General features: G+C 39.5%; 1 protein-coding gene across 5 annotated transcripts in view; it reads left to right on the forward strand.

Moving 5' to 3' along the window:
• BBX (BBX high mobility group box domain containing) overlaps positions 1-23,696 on the forward strand; it is a 130,996-nt gene that overhangs the window by 75,372 nt on the left and 31,928 nt on the right. For all 5 annotated transcript variants that reach the window (XM_077342149.1, XM_077342147.1, XM_077342148.1 and 2 more), the window contains 6 exons: positions 3,215-3,385; positions 3,603-3,845; positions 6,563-6,761; positions 11,855-11,922; positions 13,666-13,746; positions 16,288-16,368. In XM_077342149.1, coding sequence (XP_077198264.1) covers positions 3,215-3,385; positions 3,603-3,845; positions 6,563-6,761; positions 11,855-11,922; positions 13,666-13,746; positions 16,288-16,368 — 843 coding nt within the window. The remainder of the gene's footprint in view (positions 1-3,214; positions 3,386-3,602; positions 3,846-6,562; positions 6,762-11,854; positions 11,923-13,665; positions 13,747-16,287; positions 16,369-23,696) is intronic.

The raw sequence follows: 23,696 nt of genomic DNA on the forward strand, positions 1-23,696 counted from the left end.
TGGATGAGCGATAGGGTTGTGAATGTCCTGGATAGTGCAGGGAGTTGACCCAGGAGGTCCCTTCCAATTCTATTATACTATGATTCTATGATATATTAATAAATATAGACTTTGTGAGGTGTGTGGTATTGGAAGTTGCTTTGCTAAGCTATGATTTCATCTGTTGCATCCCTACATGTACATTGAAGAATGCTGCCTGTGTTTTTGTTGGGTTTTTCTTAAATTCCTGCTGCATCACCAGGGCTATTCTTCAGTGAACCAGAGCTTGCATTTATCTGGATTTTTTTTTCAGTGGCAGGAGCTAAGTGCTTCTTGTACCTTCTCTTTACTCCAGGTAGACAAAAGGACTTTAGTTTCCTCATCCCTTCATGTACCCCCCCCCCCCTTCTGCCATTACTTTTGGAGTTGGATGCCATATTAGATGTATTGTAGGATTTAGCAGACAAGAACTGTACTTCTGCAAAGCAAAGTAAAAATTGGCTTCTTAGGTCCAGCAGTATGCCTTTTTCCCCCTGCACTCTTTTGTTCAAATGTACCCATCCTCTCAATTCAGAAACTGTGATTGGTGAGAGAATCGCTTAATGCAAGTGAGGATGTGTCTGTCTCATGACAATTTGATTCTCTGGTCTGTGCTTAATCTCCATGCATGCCTGAAGATGAAGCTGGAATTTTTGTATATATTATGCTTCTGTTTTGCGATGGTCTACGGCTATGAGCAATAAAATTGGTGGGGGTGATGGTAATGGTGATGATGGTAAAGGTCGTTCTGTGGAGAGAGTCCCAGTATCTTGATATTTCTACTATGAAACATCTCTCTCTAACCTGTGACCACTAACAAAACTTCAGAAAGTCCTCTGAAGATTATCTCCATGTATAGATATGTTCCTAAGAGATAAGGGGTGTCTTAAATACCGCGGTGCTCCGAAAATTTATGGGTTCAAAGGTTAAAACCAACGCTCTGAATTAATCCTAGAAACAAACTGCCAGCCAGTGAACGTAACAGAGAACAGGTTACATGATATGATCCACATAGTTAACCTGCTGCTGCATTATGAACCAAGGGTTGAATCCAGCACAACATATAGAATTGTAGAGTTGGAAGGGGTCATACAGGCCACCTAGTCCAACCTCCTGCTCAATGCAGAAAAAGCCTAAAATGTCCCTAAGAATCTGTAGCTAGTGCTTGAAGACTGCCAGTAAGGGGGAGCTCATTGCCTCCTTAGGCAGCCTATTTTACTGCTGAGGTATGTGAAGCATGTTAAAACTGGATGTAACGATACATAACAACAACAAAAGAGATACAAATACTCATTTCCCCCCTTACCTCACTAGCTCTTCTTCAGTGCAGCCAGATCTGTTTCTGTGACTGCAGCTCAAAGAGGCAAGAAGAATCCTGTTCAATCAGCACCCATTGACTAGCACCCAACAGCTAATCGGCCATTTGACAATGCTACAGCACAGGGATTTCTGTTACATTCAGTGCTTCTTTTTGGCCTGCACAAGAGAGAACTCTTTATTCTGCTCTGTGTTTTCCCAAGTGTCAGAGACTAAACTTCTATCATCTCTAGGTAAAAAAATACAGGAGTCCTTTCCTCCTCTTTCTTTGGGTAGCATACTATGAAATAGTGAACAGAATCATAGAATCATAGAGTTGGAAGGGGCCATACAGGCCATCTAGTCCAACCCCCTGCTCAACGCAGGATCAGCCCAAAGCATCCTAAAGCATCAAGTTGGGCAAAAAGCATGCTGCCTAATTTTTCAAGATTACATTATTGCTGCATTTCTTTTAAAATATTTATGCACAGTGTCATCTTATTTTGATTCATTCAAAATAATACATTCCAAATATCAGCTTTATAGTTTAAACACACAAATTAAATAGTGAGGAGTATGTGTTACAGATAATTAGGTATGTGGTAATATAATGCTAATATGTCAGAAAGTTTAAATTAAAATTGCACAGCCAATTAAGTAGTACAGAAATAAAGGTGGCAACATGAGGTAAAGGCAGCTCCTAGGCAACAAAAGTGAGAAAGTCTTTTCTGTATTTTTATCTGGGAGTAGAAACTGACATTGTAATGCTCATGGATGAAAGAGCCAGCTTTCCATATTCATAATGCCAACATTTCTCAACCTCCTTTTGCCGAGCTGAATTTTTCCCTCCACCTCAGCTTCATTGTGAGTTTTTATAGGAATATTTCTTCAGGCACTCCTGTGTTCCTCAAGTGTTTATATTTAACACCTGATGTTTTAAACGTGCACCACCATGAAGTTGGATTTCTCCACTGCCATTAACAAGCTCAGTAGGGACCTGAGGCTTCTTGCTCCATAGGGATAAATTTTAACTTGTAAATTAGCAAAGAAAGTAATGATAAATTACCACATTAAAAGCCAAGTATAATTGCAAGTCACCCATGCATGTAGATGCCAAATAAGTCACGATGCCCAGTATTCAAATGTGTTGTTGTCTGTGAATAGATATATCACATCATTATTAAGGTCTGATTTCCATCCTGGGGGCAATATTATTAGTTAATTAGAAATCTTACTTTAAAATCCTTGAAATCAGGCAAGACATTGAATCTATGCTATCAGATGCTTTTATCTGACAAATGGAAATTCCCCCCATTATTTTAAGCAAGACACCTAATCTAGTTTTTGAAATAGAAAAGAAGTGTTGATTGATTTACAAGTCAAGGAAAAAATTTAAACAATGCTTGGTAAATGTTGGCTTCTCCTTGATGTAGTTCTAGCTTTTTCTCTAGTTGATTTCATTTATTTTTGCTATATAGACGTCACATTTTAGTATAGTGCATCACGGTTCTTCCAACAAAAGATTTGGCCATATACTTATTTCCATATTCTGCTTAAGCTGCTTTCTGTATTTTCCTATCACAAATTCATATACTGTGAATTCTAGACACAAATCTAGTTTTAAGATGTCTGTCTGTATTGTACTGACTGTTTTGTATCTATTCATGCAAAGCAGAGTCTATGGGACTTATGTTTGTAACTCCTGAGTATGCCTGAATCTGCAAGCATCTTTTGTGTGTAGCATTATCTGTTGAGAATTCAGATTAAAATTCAAAAGGCACATTTAAAATTATAACAACTGTGCTCAAGAAAATACTTGTTTTTACGTTTGTTTTTAAATTACAAGTATGTAATTGGTTTAAATATGAAAGTTTTCTTCATGGATTTGTTTCCTTTGCAGGTCACAGTAATGAAAGGCAGCAATAGGAATAAAGATCATTCAACAGACGGAGAGGGGGCTGGAAAACGACCAAAGAGGAAGTGCCTTCAGTGGCATCCACTACTTGCAAAGAAAATCCTTGACTTTTCCGAAGAGGAGGAGGAAGAAGAGGACGAAGAAGATATTGATAAGGTAGATCTGTGCCATCAAAAGCAGTATTTTTGTGGCATCCTTTTGAAATTGTTGTCTAGTACAGAACTAATGCACACTTGGCTACAATTTGCATAGCTTATAAAGGATTTTTTAAAAAATCACTCAGGGTGGTCTAAATTTTTAACAATATAAGACGTAAGTGAATTTATCAGTGAAATAATTTAATGCCAGTTGCTTTTCTTTCATGATTAAATAGGTCCATCTTCTTGGTGCTGATGGTCTAGAGCATGATGCTGATGAAACGGAAGACGAGGAATCTTCAGAGCAGCGTGCTCGCAGGCCGATGAATGCCTTCCTTCTGTTCTGCAAGCGTCACCGCTCCCTTGTACGGCAAGAACACCCCCGTCTGGACAATCGTGGTGCTACCAAAATACTGGCAGATTGGTGGTCTGTTCTAGACCCTAAAGAAAAGCAAAAATACACCGATATGGCCAAGGAGGTATGCAGTGAAATTATAGACCAGATATTTCAGTATATTCTTTTTCTATTGCTACGTATCTTAAAATACAATAATGTTCCATGAACTTGCCATTTAACAGGAAATTAACAATGAGTTTTTCATGCTGGATATTTTAAAATTATTGTTATGTTTTTTATACAAAAATGTCATGAAGCTATCCTTAAGGTTAGAAATGGATAATATATTTTATTTAACAGTAAGTGCAACACAGTGTTCAGGAACCATGGCTGTGAATCAGAAGCTCCTTGATTTTAAATTCCACTTTCATATTTGGCCATAAAACCAAATCCCTATATTACAATAGAATATACTTTCTTAGCTGGAAAAGGTAGGGGGAAACTTAGAATTCCCTTAAATTTGGTACACATTTCAAAAATACTTTCAATTGAATGTTCCCAGTAGCCATTCTAATACAAAGAGAGTGGCAGTTGTGCAAGAGAAGCCTGACTTGATTTTTAACATTATCATGACAATTGACAGCTCATAAAACAAAACGGTAATGACTAGGGAAGGCACTGACAAACCACCCTGTATTGAGTCTGCCATGAAAATGCTAGAGGGCGTCACCCCAAGGGTCAGACATGACCCGGTGCTTGCACAGGGGATACCTTTACCTTTAAAACAAAACTTAGGACCAGCTTAAGCCAACAGCTCACTTATTCAAGAAACATGCTCATGTAGATCTCTACTACTGAAAAGACAGAGCTGGTGCTGACTTTGCAGGAGAAAATCTGCTGGTAGCAAAAATCTGAAAATTATGAAATTAAAATTAAAAGAAAAAAATTGCATGCTAACAATTGCTGTTTCTAAAAAAACTGGCAGCATCTAAGCATACAAATCCCCATGAATGTCAATATTGTTATATTAGTTGTGGAACAGGCTCATAAAGTGGGATTTCTAATAGGTAATGAAGACATTAGTGTAATCATTATATGAAAACTGAATTATTTCATGGGATGAAAAACTTAAGAAAAAAAATGTTCTATGAAATTTTAACTTTTTCTTCCAACAAAAAACCCTTTGTTCATTGGAGAAGAATAATTGCATAACACTTCTGTGAAAAGTGACAGATCAGCAACTTCTGAGAATACTGCTAATAACTGTTAGACCTTGTGATACTATTTCCCCCCTACTTGGTACTGAAAGCAAATGTCATATTCTCTGTTGACAAGAAACAATATGCCCTAGTGTGTTGAACATAGAAGTTTAATGCCAAGATTATGTACGAGCCATGCAGTTAAGCATTTAGGTTATATTCCATCTTAAATTCAACAGTGCAACAACAGCAATTAAAAAACTGGATCCCCTTAATATGCTTTAATTTTATGTATTGATTGAAACAATGCATAAGAAACAATTGTTTTGTTTTCAGATGCATTTATTTTCTTCAACTTAACCAGATTCTCTGGTGCTAGACATTCCCCTATCTCTAGTATAAATTAATGTTCACTTTTACTTGGTGTCATCCAGGAGGTAAAACATTCATTGGCACTTCAGGATTTTTTTGTGTGTGGAATTATTTGGCAATCCATAGAAGCAAATTCATAATTCTATATATTTGCAGTAAAATATATAGGATATATAGAGCAAAAAGAGTGAAAAGAGAAGTTTTGATGCATATATTTATATAATACATTTATATAATTTGAACTTTCTTTTGCCTACCCATTCGCATCATTAAAGTTGTTTGTAAAGCTCTTTGTACAGCACTAAGAAAATAAATTAACCTTTGAATCTCTTTTCCTTTTTTAATAATGGAGGGAAATAAATAAATGTGAGCATGTGTCTTTTCCAGTGTCTGCTTGTAGAACTTGTATTGTGTTGGGTGTGTGGATAACAAAAAACGGTTAAAAAAACAGACAAAATAGATGTTTTTGCTATTGTATGAGGCTCTACAGGTTTGCGGAAAAATATTAGTTTTTTAATAGACTCTTATCCAAAAGGTCCAACAGTCATTCAACATATTGTCTCAGCCTCACCTACTTCACAGGGTGCCCTGTTGTGGGGAGAGGAAAGGGAAAGAGATTGTAAGCTGCTTTGTAAGCCTTGTGGTAGAGAAAAGTGGCATATAAGAACCAACTCTTCTTCTGTTTGCTCTCTCTCTTGGAGTCTTGGGCTATTAAATTTAGATGTTTAAAAGGAGGGGGGCAGAAGATAACAGGGAAATTGACCCTAAAGGTTATTAATATCCGGGACAGTAGAATAAGGGTCTGTGTGCTGTAAACCGGACATATGTGCCATACCTTTATGCTGATAGTTCTAGATGCAGTAAATTGGGGGGGGGGGGGTTTCTGTAACCACTTGGAAATTAAAAAAAACTCTAGCAGAAGAATTAATTAAGAATGGAAGGGTTGCGATTTAAATCATGGAATCATCCCAACCCTGTTAGCCTGCTTCCACCACCCCCAGCACCCCCTTTGTACTGTACTGGATCACTCAACTTTAGTGAACAGGACTGCTCATGAAAAGATCTGTGCTGAAATTTGTTGAGGATGGTGAACCTTAATAAGGAGACAAAACATAAGTTTTGCATCTTACGTTTCAAGCATTGTCATTTAGATCAAACTGAATATGTAGATAAGTTGCAGATGTGAAATATCACAACACAGTGCAGAATAAAAGACAATATCCCTAGTTTGGTGCTTATATAGATTCATACATAGATTCATTAACACATATTGCCTTTTTAATTGTAGTATAAGGATGCATTTATGAAAGCAAATCCTGGCTATAAGTGGTGCCCACCTACAAACAAACCTGTGAAAACTCAGTCATCCACTGTCACTAACCGGAAAAAGCTGTGGGCTTTCCCATCAGAAACGGCAAAGGATTTACCAAGTCCAAAAAAGCTGGTGAAGACTGAAGAAATGCCTCAGCTGAACTTTGCAATGGCAGGTAAGCTTCAGATATCCTGAGTCCAATACACATGGTACAATGAACCTGCTTATATCCTGTGCATATTAGAATCATAGAATCAGAATCATAGAGTTGGAAGGGGCCATACAGGCCATCTAGTCCAACCCCCTGCTCAACGCAGGATCAGCCCTAAGCATCCTAAAGCATCCAAGAAAAGTGTGTATCCAACCTTTGCTTGAAGACTGCCAGTAAGGGGGAGCTCACCACCTCCTTAGGTAGCCTATTCCACTGCTGAACTACTCTGACTGTGAATTTTTTTTTCCTGATATCTAGCCTATATCGTTGTACTTGAAGTTTAAACCCATTACTGCGCGTCCTTGGAAGCTAATGGGAACAGCATCCTGCCCTCCTCCAAATGACAACCTTTCAAATACTTAAAGAGGGCTATCATGTCCCCTCTCAATATTCATTCATTTCTCTTTGGAAAAAAAAGACAGCATGTGCTAAGTTTAAAAACAAAATACATATGATGACTGTAACAAAAGAATTACTTAACACATTTACAAAAAAAAATACTTAATACATCTACACTATTCCTGAGTTGTATGCACATTCACTTTGATCTGTGGACAAGAATCTAGTCTTTGGTTTTTATTAATGTTTGGATATCAATGGTTTGTTTCTATTTAGTATTTATTTTATGTTTTGATTTTTACCCACCACTCTTGGCTTACAATTTAAAACATCAAATACAATAGAATTCAGTACTATAAAACAATAGAACTCCTTAATGAAAACCTAATACAGTACAGTAATGTAGCAGAGATTTAATCATTAACAATTCTCCTTCCCAACAGCCAACACTGGCTCTGTGAACATCCTCCTCCTCAGACCCTGTGCTTCAAAGCAAGCGGATGGAAGATGTAGTGATGCCTGAGATGCTCAGGAAGGGTGGGGGGGATGGGACCCAAGGATCTTTCTGCCCTGGCCTTGACCAAACGCCTGATGGAAGAGCTCCATCTTGCAAGCCCTTGCAGAACTGTGATAGCTCCAACAGGGCCTTCAGTCCTGTCCAGGACCTCATTCCACTAGGTAGGGTCCAGGCCTACTACATTAATTTATTACCCACCACTCCCAAGTAGCTCGTGGCGGATTACAACAGTCTGAATAAAATCCCCAATAAAACTCCCCTTAAAACCCCAGACATAAAACACTGAATAGATAGTCACAAAATCAAAAAGGATAAAGCCGTGACTTCTTCGGGTAGTAAAAAGGATAAGATACAGCAGAAAAACAAACAATTCCATAACAATCAATCCCATTCCCCCCAATAACAGTGTCATAGAGGGATGAGGGAAGAAGGAGCAGCTGGAACCCGTGGCCGTTGATACACATAGCTCTATCCTGAAAAGGGGGGTCATACAGATCTTTCTTAGCATGCCAGCCTCAATACTATAATGCACCACGCTGGGATCAATAGGAGTACATGTCAGTATAATATATGGTATTATGATATGTACTCCCATTGATCCCAGTGTGGTGCATTATGGTGGTGTACAGCATGATACCCACGATGGATGTTACTAGGAAAATTGAGGCTGTTTAGTGCTTACGGCTCTCTAAAATTTGAACATCTTTATTTCATAACTTTTATTATATATGTTAACTGTCACTTCTTGTGTGCTTGGTGTAGTGGTTAAGAGCAGCGGCTTCTAATCTGGCAAGCCAGGTTTGATTCCTCGCTCCTCCCGCACATGCAGCCAGCTGGGTGACCTTGGGCTCGCCACTGCACTGATAAAGCTGTTCTGACTGAGCAGAAATATCAGGGCTCTCTCATCCTCACCTGTATCACAGGGTACCTGTTGTGGGGAGAAGAAAGGGAAGGCAATTATAAGCCGCTTTCAGACTCCTTCAGTTAGAGGGGAAAAGTGGCATATAAAAACCAACTTTTCTTCTTCTTGCATATTTCCAATGAAGGATGATTATTCCAAGAAAGCAGTAACGGATTTTTCCCCTCAAGTCTAAATATGTATTAAATCTGGCACATGATGATTAATAACTGTATTAAGAGTTCAATTTATTCAAGCAAATTGTTGAGCTAGTTGATTTTTCTTATGTTAAAAGGTCATGCCAAACAAAATATGCATTCTCTATGAAAGGAAAAATTATGTATGGTATTGAGAGTGTCTTTTTTAGCCCAGTAGTATATGTTGCTGTCCAAATCTCCTTTTACCAGAAAATTAAGGACTATACTGCCACATTCTGAAACTCTTTTCTGTTCTATGAGCTGTTTTATTTATAACTTCTTATATTGAGCATTTCCTTTGTCCTCATCCTCAATTTCTATACATTAAATATTGTTAACTGTAATACTAGCAAAAGTTGTGGTAATGGTTCACAAAACAATTTTTGTTTCAGTGTTAATATTTTAAGAGTGTTAAGTTCCTGAGTAAATTGTATATACCTAATGGAATGTGGGCTTGGACAAATATATATTTTAGTATCATTAAACACCCTGAAATATTTTAAAATTGCACTTTGAATTGTAAATTGTTTTTTTCTTGAGGGAGGTTATATTATAATGCCATCTACAGTGGTTTACATTCACCCCCTTGGTGTTTGTCCAGTTTTGTCACATTACAACTAGAACTAAGTTGAGGGGGGGGTTAGCACCATTTGCTTCTCACGACATGCCTACCACTTTGAAAGTGCAAAATCTTTTTTTATTGTGTCACAAACAGTACTCGACAAGAAAAACCAAAATCATGACTGTGCATAAGTATTAATCCCCCTTGCTATGACATCCCTAAATAAGATCTGGTCCACCACTTTACTTCAGAAGTCACATAATTAGATAATTAGAGTCCACCAGTATGCAATCCAAATGTATGCAATCCACATGATCTACCACAGGTTGCCCATATAAATAGACCTGATGTGAAAGGCCCCTGACTCTACAGCAGCACTAAGCAAGCAACATGACGACCAAGAAGCACTTCAAAGAGGTCAGAGACAAAGTTGTGCAGAAGTATATATCAGGAATGGGTTATACATGAATATCCCAAACTTTGTATATCCCACAGAGCACCATTAAATCCATTATAACAAAATGGGAAGAATATGGCACCACTACAAACCTGCCAAGAGAAGGCCACCCTTCAAAATCACAGACTGGGCAAGGAGAACATTTTTCAGAGATGCAACAAAGATACCAAGGATATCACTGAAGGAGCTGCTAAGATCTACTGTGGAGATGGAAGTAGCTGTCTATAGAACCACTTTAAGTCTCATACTCCACAGAATAGGGCTTTATGGGAAGGGGACCATTGCTTAAAAATAAGAATAAGACACTTTTGGAGTTTGTCCAACTACATGTGGCAGATTCTCCAAACACATGGAAGAAGGTTCTCCGGTCAGATAAGACAAAAATTTAACTTTTTGACCAGCATGGGAAATGACATATGTGGTACAAGACCAACACTTCCCATCATCCCAAGAATACCATTCCCACAGTGAAGCATGGTGTTTTTCATCAGCAGGGTCAAGACAACTTGTCAGAATTGAAGGAAAAATGGATGCCACCAAATACAGAGCAATTCTTAAGGAAACCCTTTTTCAGTCTGCCAAAGATTTGAGACTGGGATGAATGATCACATCTCAACAGGACAATGACCCTAAATTGACAGTTAGCTACACTGGAATGGTTTGAAGGGAAGAATGTGAATGTCCTGAAATGGCCTAGTCAAATCCCAGACCTCAATCCAATTGGGAATCTGTGGCATGACTTGAAGATTGCTGTATACCAAGGCTACCCATCTAATTTGAAGGAATTGGAGCGGTTTTGCTTGAGGAATGAGCAAAAAATCCCAGTGGCTAGATATGCTGAGCTGATAGATAGAGGCCTACCCCAAGAGAATTTAAGCTTGAATTGCAGCAAAATGTGGCTCTGCAAAGCATTGACTTTGTAGGATGAATACTTATGCACAGTCATGATTTCTGTTGTTCTTGTCTTGAGTACTATTTGTGCCACAATAAAAAAGATTTTGTACCTTCAAAGCAGTAGGCATGTTTTGAGAATCAAATGGTGCTTACACCCCCCCTCCCCAAACTCAATTTGGTTCCAGGTTGTAATGTGACAAAATAGGACAAATACCAAGGGGGGGGGGGGGTGAATGCTTTTGCAAGCCACTGTACAGCACAAAAGAAAAAGATACAGAAAATTTTCTCATTACTGTTCTAAATGGGCTGTTATTCGTTGTTGGGCTGATTTCAGGCAAAGCGCTACAGAGTTGGGGGTTTCCTACACCGAATTTGCTTCCGTTAATGAGTTGTCTCTGAAGCGCTATGGTCATTTCAAATAGTGCCGCTCCCCCCCCCCCCCTTGCCCTTTTCATCCATGCAATCCTTCAAAGGTTTTTTGATATGGCTACAAAGTTTAAAAAAACATTTACATATAAATTCAGCCTGTCATCATTTCCGACTTGAGTTATCTCCTTTAGAATTTATCCTTTATCTTCAGTGAGCATCCATGTATTGTGTCCTCTCTTCCATCTGCCCCAAGCTGTCTTTCTCTAGTATACTTTTCTAATAGTTTTTTTTGTCTTGAATATGCTTAGAGGAATAGGCCTCTCTTTAAAAAGCAAACAACTAGCTCTTTTCCCAGCTCTAATGGAGACTGCATGCATGTTTAGAATAAGTACAATATGAGTCTGTGTTATGAAGACTATGTCTCTTACATGATTCTTTGTTCTTTTCTTTGGCTATGGCACATTCTAACTAAGAAGGCAGTATCTGTTGTCCTTAGAGTTTACCAACAAAGAAATATTTAACAGTGCTATAATCCAAAATCATGACTGCATTCAAACATTAGGTTAAACTACGGTTTATAAATCATGGTTTGATGATAAGACATTTTAGTATAAAGTATGAATGTTTCCTGGTAGGTACAAACTGTGGCTTGCTGGTGAATGCACCATGGTTTCTATACAAGGATCTTCCAGATCCTAATATGGAACTTGTTGGTGGAATGGCCTATAATTCTTATCAATATTGAGGGCCAGTCGACACATTTCAGCCCACTTTGAAATTTTGTGACTGAGCAATTGTTATAAATATAGTTCTTTCTCTGATAGATCCTACACAAATGGGAGGCCTCAGTATGCTACTGTTAGCAGGAGAACATGCCTTGACTGCACAAGAGGTAAACAATGATCTTTCTTCCTACATGATGACTATGATATATATGTAATAATACAGCATGCCTGCACATTTATTTTGATTGGACATTTTACCTGAATGATACTTTTTTTTGCCACCCCATAAATTTTAGCTGGTGAATGCACATAGTGAAGCATGTTGTATGTAAAGAATATCATTTCAAATTTCTTAAGTAAATAATAAGCATGAGAGAGGTTTAATCGAAGAAACATTTAATATCAGATGTACATTTGATCAGTGTGGTCAGTGTAGTCCTGACTTGGATAGCCCAGGCTAGTCTGACCTGGTTAGATCTTGGAAATTAAGAAGGGTCAACTCTGGTTAGTATTTGGACAGACCACCCAAAGAGTCCAGGGTCTCTATGCAGAGGCACGCAATAGAAACCCTCATCTGCACATGTCTTGCCTTGAAAACCCTGTGTCTTGACAGCAATTTCTACCACCACCACCTGCACATTGACTACAGCTGACTTATGGTGACCCTGTGGGGTTTTCAAGGCTAGAGGTGTTGAGATGAGGGTTGGCATTGCCTGCCTCTGCATAGCGACCCTAGACTCTCTTGGTGGATTCCTGTCCAAATAATAACCAGAGTTGACTCTTCCTGGCTTCCAAGATCTGATGAGACTGAGCTAGCTTGGGGTATAGCCATTCTAAACTTTGTAATATAAAGAACATTTTTCTTGAGAATATCTGTTTGCACCAATCATACATCCAACAAATAGAGGTTGAATCTAAAAGTGGGTATTAACAGTTGTTAACTTCACTAAACTTTTAGGAATCTTTTATTGTGGGAGATTTGCCTGATATATGCTGTGAATGGTTGAGACTGCAGTTGTGTTATATCAGGCAAGAAGAGTAAAGAATGAATTATCGCATTTGCATCTTTGTGGGCTGCCAGTTTCATGCTTTTCATACTGAGATCTTCACTGACAAATTCTATAGTCTTTTCTTTTGCTGTACTGAGCTTTGATTACCAAACCCAGATTTTTGCTTGAAGGAGAATATCTGAATGGAAAATCATATTATGTATGCATTTTTGTTTGTTTAGTTTTTTATGGTGTTTCCAGTGTTTCTGTGTATCATACTAGTATCTCTTTATTGCTAGTACTCTTACTAAATGTTACATGGTACCTCTTTGCAACAGTGCCTTTGTAGGGATCAATTATACTCTTACATTTAACTTAGTCATTTATCTTCATTTTATTTTACGTTGTGTATAGCCCTCAGCTTTTCATGCTTCTCATTTTATGTGTTTCTTCCTTTCTCTCTGCTATAAATTGGCTTCCATTTCCCTGTAGGTTTAAGTTTAAAATCCTATCCTTAGCTTATAAATGTGGCCATGATCTTGTTCTGTCCTATCTTTCAGTTGCTTCACTTCTTTATGTACTTCTTATCAAACCAGAAATTGTGCCGATTAGTTCTCATCTCCATCATTATTACTAGCTTTTCTCTCTGCAAAAGTGCCATACATTCATGTTTGAGTATCTATAAGTTTTGGTTTTTAAACACCTAAAGACTCATCTGTGCTCCAAAGCTTACCTCATTTGTCAGTCTTGACTAATTTCACTTATTTATGCTCATTTACTTCTCAGTAGGACAGTTTGATTTAAACATATTTTAGACGTATTATACTAAATATCATATCCGTTATTGCTACACACAATTTCACAGGTGTTGAAAAGAAATTTTTGTACCTGACATTTTCTTTACTATCTTTTTTATTCCAGGTTTCTTCAAGTACATGCCATTCCGATTCATCAAACTCTGCTCAAGGATGTCTGAAGTCACCATTGTTTCAGTTTGCTGAGGTGAACTTATAATGGCTGTCCTGCCCCCCAATATATTGTGCTAGTAGACTGCTTTTATCCAGTGGAAGGAGCGTTCTGTACATTGCAAATTACTTGGTAGGCTTCACAGAGACAGGGGAAATCTTCATCAGTTACAAGAAAATACCAGAGGAGATGGTTGGTTCAAGAGGGGCAGTACATAAATTAAATAAATAAATAAAATAAGCAGAAATTACCTTTATCAGTGCAACATTTTGCTGAATATGATAGGACTTGCTATAGACTTGTATATCTTGGGCATAAGCCAACAAAAGTTTGTTGTTAGTTGTTAGGTGCGAAGTCATGTCCGACCCATCGCGACCCCATGGACAATGTTCCTCCAGGCCTTCCTGTCCTCTACCATTCCTTGAAGTCCATTTAAGTTTGCACCAACTGCTTCAGTGTTCCATCCAGCCACCTCATTCTCTGTTGTCCCCTTCTTCTTTTGCCCTCAATTGCTCCCAGCATTAGGCTCTTCTCAAGGGAGTCCTTCCTTCTCATGAGGTAGCCAAAGTATTTGAGTTTCATCTTCAGGATCTGGCCTTCTATAGAGCAGTCAAGGTTGATCTCCTCTAGGACTGACCGGTTTGTTCACCTTGCAGTCCAAGGGACTTGCAAGAGTCTTCTCCAGCACCAGAGTTCAAAAGCCTCAATTCTTTGACGCTCAACAAAAGTTATCCATGGCTAAATCCCATTACGATCAATGAGACTTCAATCAGTTGCAGACAAATCCTGTTACACTATTAATCACTTTGATGGATTGCACAATCGTACATGTTGATGCACATGTGTACCTGAATGGCGTGTGTAGCTAGACTGTGTGAACCATGTTCAAGTAGCAAAATTATGATCTATATTAAAATAACTTATACAAATTGAACACTAACTGGCTTTATTATTAATTATATTAATAATATTAATTACATTAATAATAATAGGAGTTGGTTTTTATACACTGCTTTTCACTGCCTGAAAGAGTCTCAAAGCAGCTTACAATCACCTTCCCTTCCTCTCCTCACAACAGGCACCCTGTGAGGTAGGTGAGGCTGAGGGAGCACTGACAGGAATGCTCAGTCAGAACAGCACTATCAGGGCTTTGATAAACCCAAGGTCACCCGGCCGTCCCTCTCCCCCCTCACGACTCACCTCCGCCGCTGCTTTCCCGCCCCCTTCTCCCCCTCACACTCTTTCCAGCCCCCCCCCCATTGTGACTCACCTCTGCTGCCGCTTCCCTGCTCCTTCTCCCCTGCACACTCTTTCCAGGCCGCCCGCCTGTCATGACTCACCTCCGCCACCGCTTTCCCGCCCCCCTTTTTACCCCACACACTCTTTCCAGGCTGCCCCCCATCATGACTCACCTACACCGCCGCTTTTCCGCCCCTTCTCCCTCGTACAATCTTTCCAGGCCGCCCCCATCATGACTCACTTCCACCGCTGCTTCCCTGCCCCCCTTCTCCCCCACACACTCTTTCCACGGCTTAATATCTAGTACAAATATATATTAGTAATTTTGCCATACTTTCTGACATGAAGGAAAAACAAATACGTATCTATTTTGTATGAGCTTTCCTGTCTGGTCTGGCAATATTTACTCCCTACAGGCAATTAGGTGAGAGTTTACTTAGAAATTTTTTGCTGGCTGAAGTAGAAATTTTAACAGGTTATGCAATTGTAATATACATGTTGTTTAGCTTGAATTTACTGAGTATTCTATACATTCTAACATTGATTTTAATACCTCTTGAGTTCTCAAGCCAAAGAAAAACCAAGATAAGAAGTATCTCCAGTTGAAATAAATGGGATGTAAATATGTAACTTTGGCAAACTCACACCTTCAGTTTTCTTCAAAGCAGTCCAAAAAATCACAGTCTTCTAAATGCATGCTTTGACCACATATTTACCACTAGCAGGATAAAATCTTGAGTTACTATATAGGAATGTTTCAGTGTTTAAAAAAGAATCAGGCACTAGAAGCATAAGGATGTTACCTTAAACTCATTTCTTATAAGAAACGTTATTTGAAATCTGTACAATTTGTTCCCGCTATAAGTCTCATCAGAATAATATTTGCATATCTTGATCAGCAAATTTTAATTCCATTCCACAATTCACTCACGATGATAGAAAATGGATGATTTTGATGCTTTGTGTGCAACTAACATTCCATATTGCATGCATAATTTGTTTTCTGTCAACACAAGCTATCAAAGCTTTTGACTTAGTTGTAAACTGTAGGGTAGATTCTTTGTTATTTCCTTTGCAATTCTTATTTCTTTGTTCTGGTTGTCATGCCAGATCTGCCACAGATTTTAATAGTGGAAGTGATGTTGGCTTTTTTTTTTGTTTGGCTTTATTTTGGTTTTGCAATTTACTGTTTACTGGTCCCTGAAGAAAACACGTTCTCTGTGGTAATGTGTGTCCCAAGAAATCAGAACTATGAAAAGCTTTTAACTTTTCAGCTGAAGTAACAAAATGGATTGTGTTGATGTCAATGTACTATTCAATGTTATTTTTGTTAATCAGATCTCTTCAAGTCCATCGCAAACAGATGTCCCTTCAGATGCAAAAGAAAGTGAGGATTCGGGACTATTTCCATTTTCTGGGGTATGACTATTCTGAATTTTTAAAAGTTGAAAAAAGAAATACAGAGAAATGAGACTGAGCAGACTTCACACCAAAGTTTTCAAACATCGCAAACCTAATGCTGTAACAGACTAAGTGCATAGTATAATGAGTTTAAGTGCTTGAAGTATATAATCAATAGTCCATATGGAAAATGTGTTTTTATCATGTGCCTTGCTTAAAAGATTTTGTGTGGTTTGGAAGTGCATATTTCCCTAATTAAGAAAGTAGAACTTCCCAGTGAAAAGTAATTCTCAATGTTAGATCCAGCCAATAACTGATTAAAGTTGATTGCCTGCAAGCCAGCGCATACCACCTTGGGAGTAAATACAGTTGAATTTACAGCACGTATGCTGACTGAGTTTGTAAACAGTGGAGAACTCAAGTGAAATCTGAGCACCACATTGAGAAATGTTGATATTTACTGTTTGTAAATATGAACAACAGGTGCTTCTTAGTTAAAGGGTAAAACCTGTATTTAAGGTGCATTAATCTAGAATTCTGTTTCTAAATTTTTCTTTTATGGATGAATGATCACAGCCATCTCTCTGCTTCTGAAATTGGGGGTACAGGCCCCAAACCCTGAAGGTGTACACAAAGTCTTCACACTGCACTTAGCAAAAGTTGCTCCAGAGCAGGGAGCAACAGCCATTAGAGTAGATAGATGCTTTATTGTAAGGATTAAGCAGATTCACAAAGGATGGCTTTATAAGTGGATATTGGCCACAGTAGATCAATGAAAACTTTGTATGGAGGCAGCTCCCATTACCAGATGAAAAAGAAAATAAAAAGGGGAGATACATAAGCCAATATTGTATCTCCTTTGGCCTGGTCGATTCACTTGCTGTCCTTCAAACATCCGTCCCATCCCCAAATTTGTAGGAGAGAGGGCTAGGGCAGAGACAGTGCTGATGCTCTATAATGCCAGGTCAATAAAGAACAAATCCTCGACCCCGCGGGACTACTTCACAGGTCATGGGGTAGACATGGTGTGCGTGACCAAGACCTGGGTTCGCGAGGGTGAAACTGTTGCCCTGAAAGATCTTTCACCACCTGGTTTCTCGGTCCTGAACCAGCCCCAGCCCCATTTTAGGGGGGAAGGGGTCGCAATCCTAGTTCGGGACAGCTATACCTTCAGGCCTCCAAGAGCCATCTATCCTAGGAGTGGAATGTGTTGGCATGATGTGGAAAACAATAAATGCCACATATTCAAGCTGGATACACAAAAGGAAGAGAGGCTAGAGATCATACTGTGAACTCACATTTGTTACTGGAACATATGTGAGAATTTCAGAAAAAATAGGTGGCATTTATTGTTTCATATATGGTAACAGTCTTTCTTATGAGATTTTGAGCATCACTTTACTTGCATGAGAAATTAATTCACTGATCCAATAGCTGTTGCAGTCTGGAATTTTTCTGGAATTGTGATAGGATGTAAATTGAGTGTTTCTAGGCTGTGGGCCAGTGTTTTATTTTCAATACTGGTTGGCACAATCTTGTTAAGACTTTGATAGACACTATTTCTATGTTTTGGAATAGGTCTATTGATATCTCTATCCCTAGTGATTTGTTTCTCCCTGTTGTTCTCAATGCAGCTCTCATTTCATATGCAGTTGACTGTTCATTCTTCTTCAAAAATGTAATGATGATGCTCATTAAATTAATTTTTAATAAGCTGTAACCTGTATAATTCTGCAGACAGGGTGAGGCGGGTGTGTGGGGGGGAATAAGGCTGCTTTTCAATTTTTCTAAGTCTTCAGATACTTTCATACAGTTAGCTTCTAACAAGGCATACTCAAAATGTAGTCAATTATACACTTATTTTCCACAAAAAGTATCCTAACATTTTAACCATAAATTTCAAAAATATCTGCATGGAATAAAGGAAGAGATGAAAGAAAGGATATAGAAAAATGACAAAGGCACTAAAATCCACAGTTTTAATGCTTCTTATTATTTAAAATATAATACAGAAAACTTTGGTAGATAATACAGCTGGCTTGATAACCCTGGCCTAACACCCTGGAGGGCAGCTGTCAGTCTGAATAAATACGGGTATAAAAATATGTGTGCTGGTGATTTAAAAACAACTGCAGGAAACTTCTATGTCTACTCTGTTCCATGTCTACTCTGTTCCATCTTGCTGTATCCTCCTTGTATCCATTTTGCACCAATTCCCTCTCTTGTGAGCCTTTTCTCTACCCTACTATATTATTCTTTATTTTCTCCACAACTCGCATGTCACATATGAGCAATTTACCTGTTTTATCCTCTTTCATTTAAAATAGTGCCATTTCTGTTTTGATTTTTTTATATATTTGTAACACTCAGTTCATAAGAGGAGCAAATGCAGCAGGCTGATTGCCGGATATTGGTTTTACACAAGTATAATCCAATATTGAAACTTTGTAAACCAAAAAATACCTTAGTTCTCCACATTCAGATTCTCTTCTTGTTTTGTGTTTTTGGGAAAACCTTGTTACAAATATAAAGTTCCTTATTTTGAAGCAACTGTCAAAATATAACAAAAGAAAGATTAAAAACAACATGATTTAATTTCAGACATTTCTAGTCCCATAAATGGAAAAATCATGACAAGTCATTAAAATGATAATTGAAACAGAGCCCTAATCTCCAACTGTGTACACATATGGGTATTGCATGGCCTCTGGGTGAATACCCACATGGGTATTGCACAGCCTCTGGGTGCTATAGCACCCAGATCTAGCACAGAAAAAAGGCCCAATGGAACCATACGTCTCTATTAGGTCTTCTTGAAAGTTGGTTATTCAGACCAAAAGTATTTGTTGATTCAGTTTCCTTGCCTGAAGGCATGTAGATTCATGGCCTCCTGAAGAAGTGTGCATGCACAGGTAAGCTTATACTTTGAATAAAACTTTGTTGGGCATAAAGGTACCAGAACTCGAATTTTGTTCTGCTGCTTCAAACCAAAAGAGTGACCCACCTGAATTGGTCCCCTAAGGGTCAGGGATGATAGTGAACCTGCCATGACTTTGATTGGATTGCCTCTGGTTCCGGAACCTTGGACTCCAAGTGAACTCTTCAAAAGTCAGTTCCCATTCAGCTGAAAAGCAGCTTCCTTATAAAGACTTTTGTAGGATGAGGCAGCAGGAGGAAGTGTCAGTACAGGTACAAAAACTCAGCCTTCAGAGCCTGGCCTCTCCAATCAACATATCCTATTCCATTCAAACAAATCTCATTACTTCAACACCCTTCTTGCATTGTCTGTTCTTCACTTTTCTTCATTCAGCGTTTTCTTTCTGTAGAGAAACATTTTAAATCTTATAATTATATGTCCCTCCACTTTCCCCCGTTTTAAATTCTTTTTTTTTAAATTATTTTCGTCCTCTTCCCCATAGCCTTCTTTGGAAGTAAGCTTTAATTTGAGAGCTCAGCTCAGCTCTGGAAGAAAGATGTAACGAGTGGCTGTAAGGATGTGATATGTTTTCCCTTTGACCCCTGATTAAAGTTACTCAGTGATATTCATTGGAAGAAGGACTGAAATGACAGAAGAGCTGACTTCTCAATACAATTGGGCTTTGCCACCTGTCAAATAATGCCTAGGAAGAAGCAACAAACTAGTGGTGAACAGCATGTTAGAACAGAGTCCTCCCTCTCACTGAAATATTAAAGTCTCACCGTACCTTCAGAATTTGCAAAAAAAAAAAAAGTTAAAAAGAAAAAAGAAATTGATTGCTTGGTATCAAATAGTTACACATTGTACCCCAATGTGGTATGTTTGTGGACATTCATTTTGTATAATGCAGTAACTAGAATTCCTCCTATGGCCCATAGATTTCATGAATACTGATTTTTGACTGGCTTATGATGGGAATGTCTTGTGGATTAGGAAGGGCTTTTGGCTGCCTTTTATCCTTTAGGTAGACTTGGGGCTCCTACAATGCAGCCCTGTATCTTCACCTCTTCAGTAAGCAGAATTCCCCACATTGTAGTCAACCAAAAGGGAACTGAAATGCTAAGGCATTTAGCCTCCAAAAAGGCAGGAGGGGTCTGGGGGTATTTTTCTATTAGTTGCCATTCCCTTAGCTGGACTATATAAGGTGGCTGTTTAGAACACACACACACTCCTTTAAAAAACATCAGTAGTTCTCTGAATAGCAATTTCTTGGTAAAATAAAGTACGCTTAAAGGAGTTCAGCCCTCTTCCAATGTCTATGAATTATTCTAAAGAGCACTTTTCATTATTAGAAACTGCTGCTGCAGGACAGTAGAAGGAGCTTTAGCTGCCTGCACATCTCATTTTTGTGCCTTACCCATTAATGTAATGGGCCGTAAGGACAAGATAACAGCAAAATCTTGTGGTCTTCTGTGTAACAGGGTGCTAATGCAGCTTTTCATGTTCCATGTTGAATCTGTGTAAATAATCCAGGAGGCTGTGCTTGTACAACACTGCTATAGAACCTACTCTAATGGCAACCACGTACTCAAGGCTCCTTCTCAACAGTTGTTGCCTCAACTCAGTTTTCAAGTGTTACTGTTTTCTACTTACTTACAGAGCATAAGACTGGGCTGATTCACATATTACTTTTGCTGCATGGTCTAAATGCTTCTCCAGTAATAAACTCAATGTTAGCCTAATATGGTCATGTTATCCTTCAAAATCCTTATGCTAGCCTTCAAAAAAGGACCTAAGGAGCTACACTTTATATTCTGGTTCAGTTGCACTGTGGGATCAAGATTTCTAGGAGATAAGCTTCTCAAAAGCTTATACTCTGGAAATTGTGTGGGTCTTTAAGGTGCTACTGGATCTGAATCTTGCTCTACGACAGACTAACAGATCTACCCACCTGAAACTATTTACCATGACAGTTGTGTGTACCATGGCAAATGCAGTACTGGCTTATGTAAGGGAGAATCAGTTTGTGTGGGATGAAGCTTAATTCATTTTGCACCTGTCAGATTTCTCCTGTCTGCTCCACTTCCAGACCATTCTGATGTCCCTGCAAAGGCATAAGGTTTATTGTAAACCAGAAGATAAGGCAGGAAACATGAGTATTGCACCACTTTGACAAGATAAAGTACCTCTTTCCAAACAATCAACTCTATCCTGGCAGTGTGCCCCTTCCCCCCCCCCTTGTTCTCATTCTCAATTACATCCCCCTTTAGCAACTACATTAACTTTACAAGGCAAATTTGGGTTTGGGTAAAAACTTTGAGTCCAGGGGCACCCTTAAGAGCAACAATGTTTTATTCAAGCTTTTTATTCAAGCTTTCAGGTACACACATACTTTCCCTGGCATTGATGCCCATGACAGGCTGGGCCTGTGTGTACAGGGAAGAACCGGGCCATTTTGGCCCGGCTCCTCCCCCACCTACAGTGTTCCTGAACACAAAATGCCCCATTCAGCTTCATGGCATCACAGAGCCAAATGTGGCATCTGTAGATCCCCACAATGGTGGGATAGCATCACCACATTACCTCTCCCTCATGCAGGCACACATCCCGCCACTGCCGCATGGCTCAGGAGAATCCATCTGCCCAGGAGTTGTGCATGTGCGTGGCCATCTCCAGGGAGGACCATGTGTACCGGCGGATTTTGTCCCCCATCCGTACATGGGAAATGGCAGGCCATGCTGCTCCACCATGAGGAAGCAGCGGCGGCCTGGTGTCACTGCTGCCAGGCATAATCAGCCATAGAGTTGGAGGGGGCCATGGGACTGTAGGGGTCCCTAGGGTCCTGATAGTAAAGAGGAATGTGGATGGATCAATCGATGGGTTGGTCGATCGATTAATCGATCTGAGATATGAACTGTCTATAGGCCACAGAGATCATAGAATCATAGAGTTGGAAGGGGCCATACAGGCCATCTAGTCCAACCCCCTGCAGGATTAGCCCTAAGCATCCTAAAGCATATAAGTGCTGGTAAAGTAAAAACTTTCTACAAGTACTCAAAGCATTGTTGATAACATGAATATACTACTAAAACATTTGTTTGTTTCATACTGTAACTGATATATGCTGTTAATTCCCCTCTTGAAACTTGAATTACAAACAACAGTCTCATTGCTCCTGTTTTTATGGCCTAGAGTGAAGTTCCTTATGCTCCTTCATTGTGTTTCTCCTTAAGCTTGAGAAATTATGTTTGTGCCTCCTCAAGATTCATTAGCAAGCAAGCAAAGCTGCTGGTGTATGCATCTTTCTTGAGGCAGGTAAAAGAACGCATAGAAAAGAGAGAACTTGTTTCTGCAATATAGTCATGCACACATGCCTTCCTGTTTCCAAGCCTTAAAGAAAATGTGCATGTGTATATCTGAATCAACTGTATCCTACTGGCATAATCAGCAAAACTGATCCAAAGGTATTTTTTGTAGGGAGGAGGATCATGCCACAGCCCAAATAATAAAAGAATATAAAAGGCTGTTTTCAAACTGATGTTTTGTTTTTCTTGTTCCTTTTGAAAAGTTGCAGCCAACTTATGGCAACCCCATGGGGTTTTTAAAGCAAGAGACATTGACCTATTATGCACGGTGGCCACTACACCGGACAGCCGCTGTGTTGTTGTGGTGGGGTAGGATGCCCCACAGTTCCCCATGTACGTGCGGGGGGCGGGGCTCCCCGGTGTATTTTGACGCCCAGCGTAGTGCGCGAAAACGCGCTGCACCAGGGCCAGGAAGCCCGGGATGCTGCCCTCAGTGGCAGCGGCCAGGAGGGGGAGTGGGGAGGGGGCCAGGCCCCCACTGAACACTGTGGCAGGGGCATGTGGTGTCCCTACAGGGACACCGTAGGTCGGGGCCGAGCGGGCTGAAAGGCGCAGCACTGGCGATTATGCACAGTGCCGGCCTGCCCCAGCCCCTGGCCGTGCCCACGGTATCCCAGGACAATGGAAGTTCCCGCGTTCCGATAACAGAAGTGCCCGCACTGGCAGTGGGGGAAGTTCATAATCGGGGATTTTCCTCTATGCCCTGCTGCCGCCAGCACGGGCATTCTGGCCCATGCATAATGGGTCGTTGAGTGGTTTCCTTTGCCTGCCACTACATAGCCTCTACTTAGGTCTCCCATTCAAATACTATAATCACAGCTGACCCAGCTTAGCCTTTGAAAGCTGATGACATCAGCATATTCAATAATAGCCAGTTTCTAAGAAGAACAAAACTGTAGATTTACTTGTAACAGTTTAAGTATGTCATAGTCACTAAAAGGTAAAGGTAAAGGTATCCCCTGACTGGGTCATGACTAGGGTCATGACTGGGGAAGGCACTGGCAAACCACCCCGTATTGAGTCTGCCATGAAAACGCTAGAGGGCGTCACCCCAAGGGTCAGAC

Source organism: Paroedura picta, chromosome 6 (assembly GCF_049243985.1).
Source record: "Paroedura picta isolate Pp20150507F chromosome 6, Ppicta_v3.0, whole genome shotgun sequence".
Lineage (NCBI taxonomy): Eukaryota > Metazoa > Chordata > Lepidosauria > Squamata > Gekkonidae > Paroedura > Paroedura picta.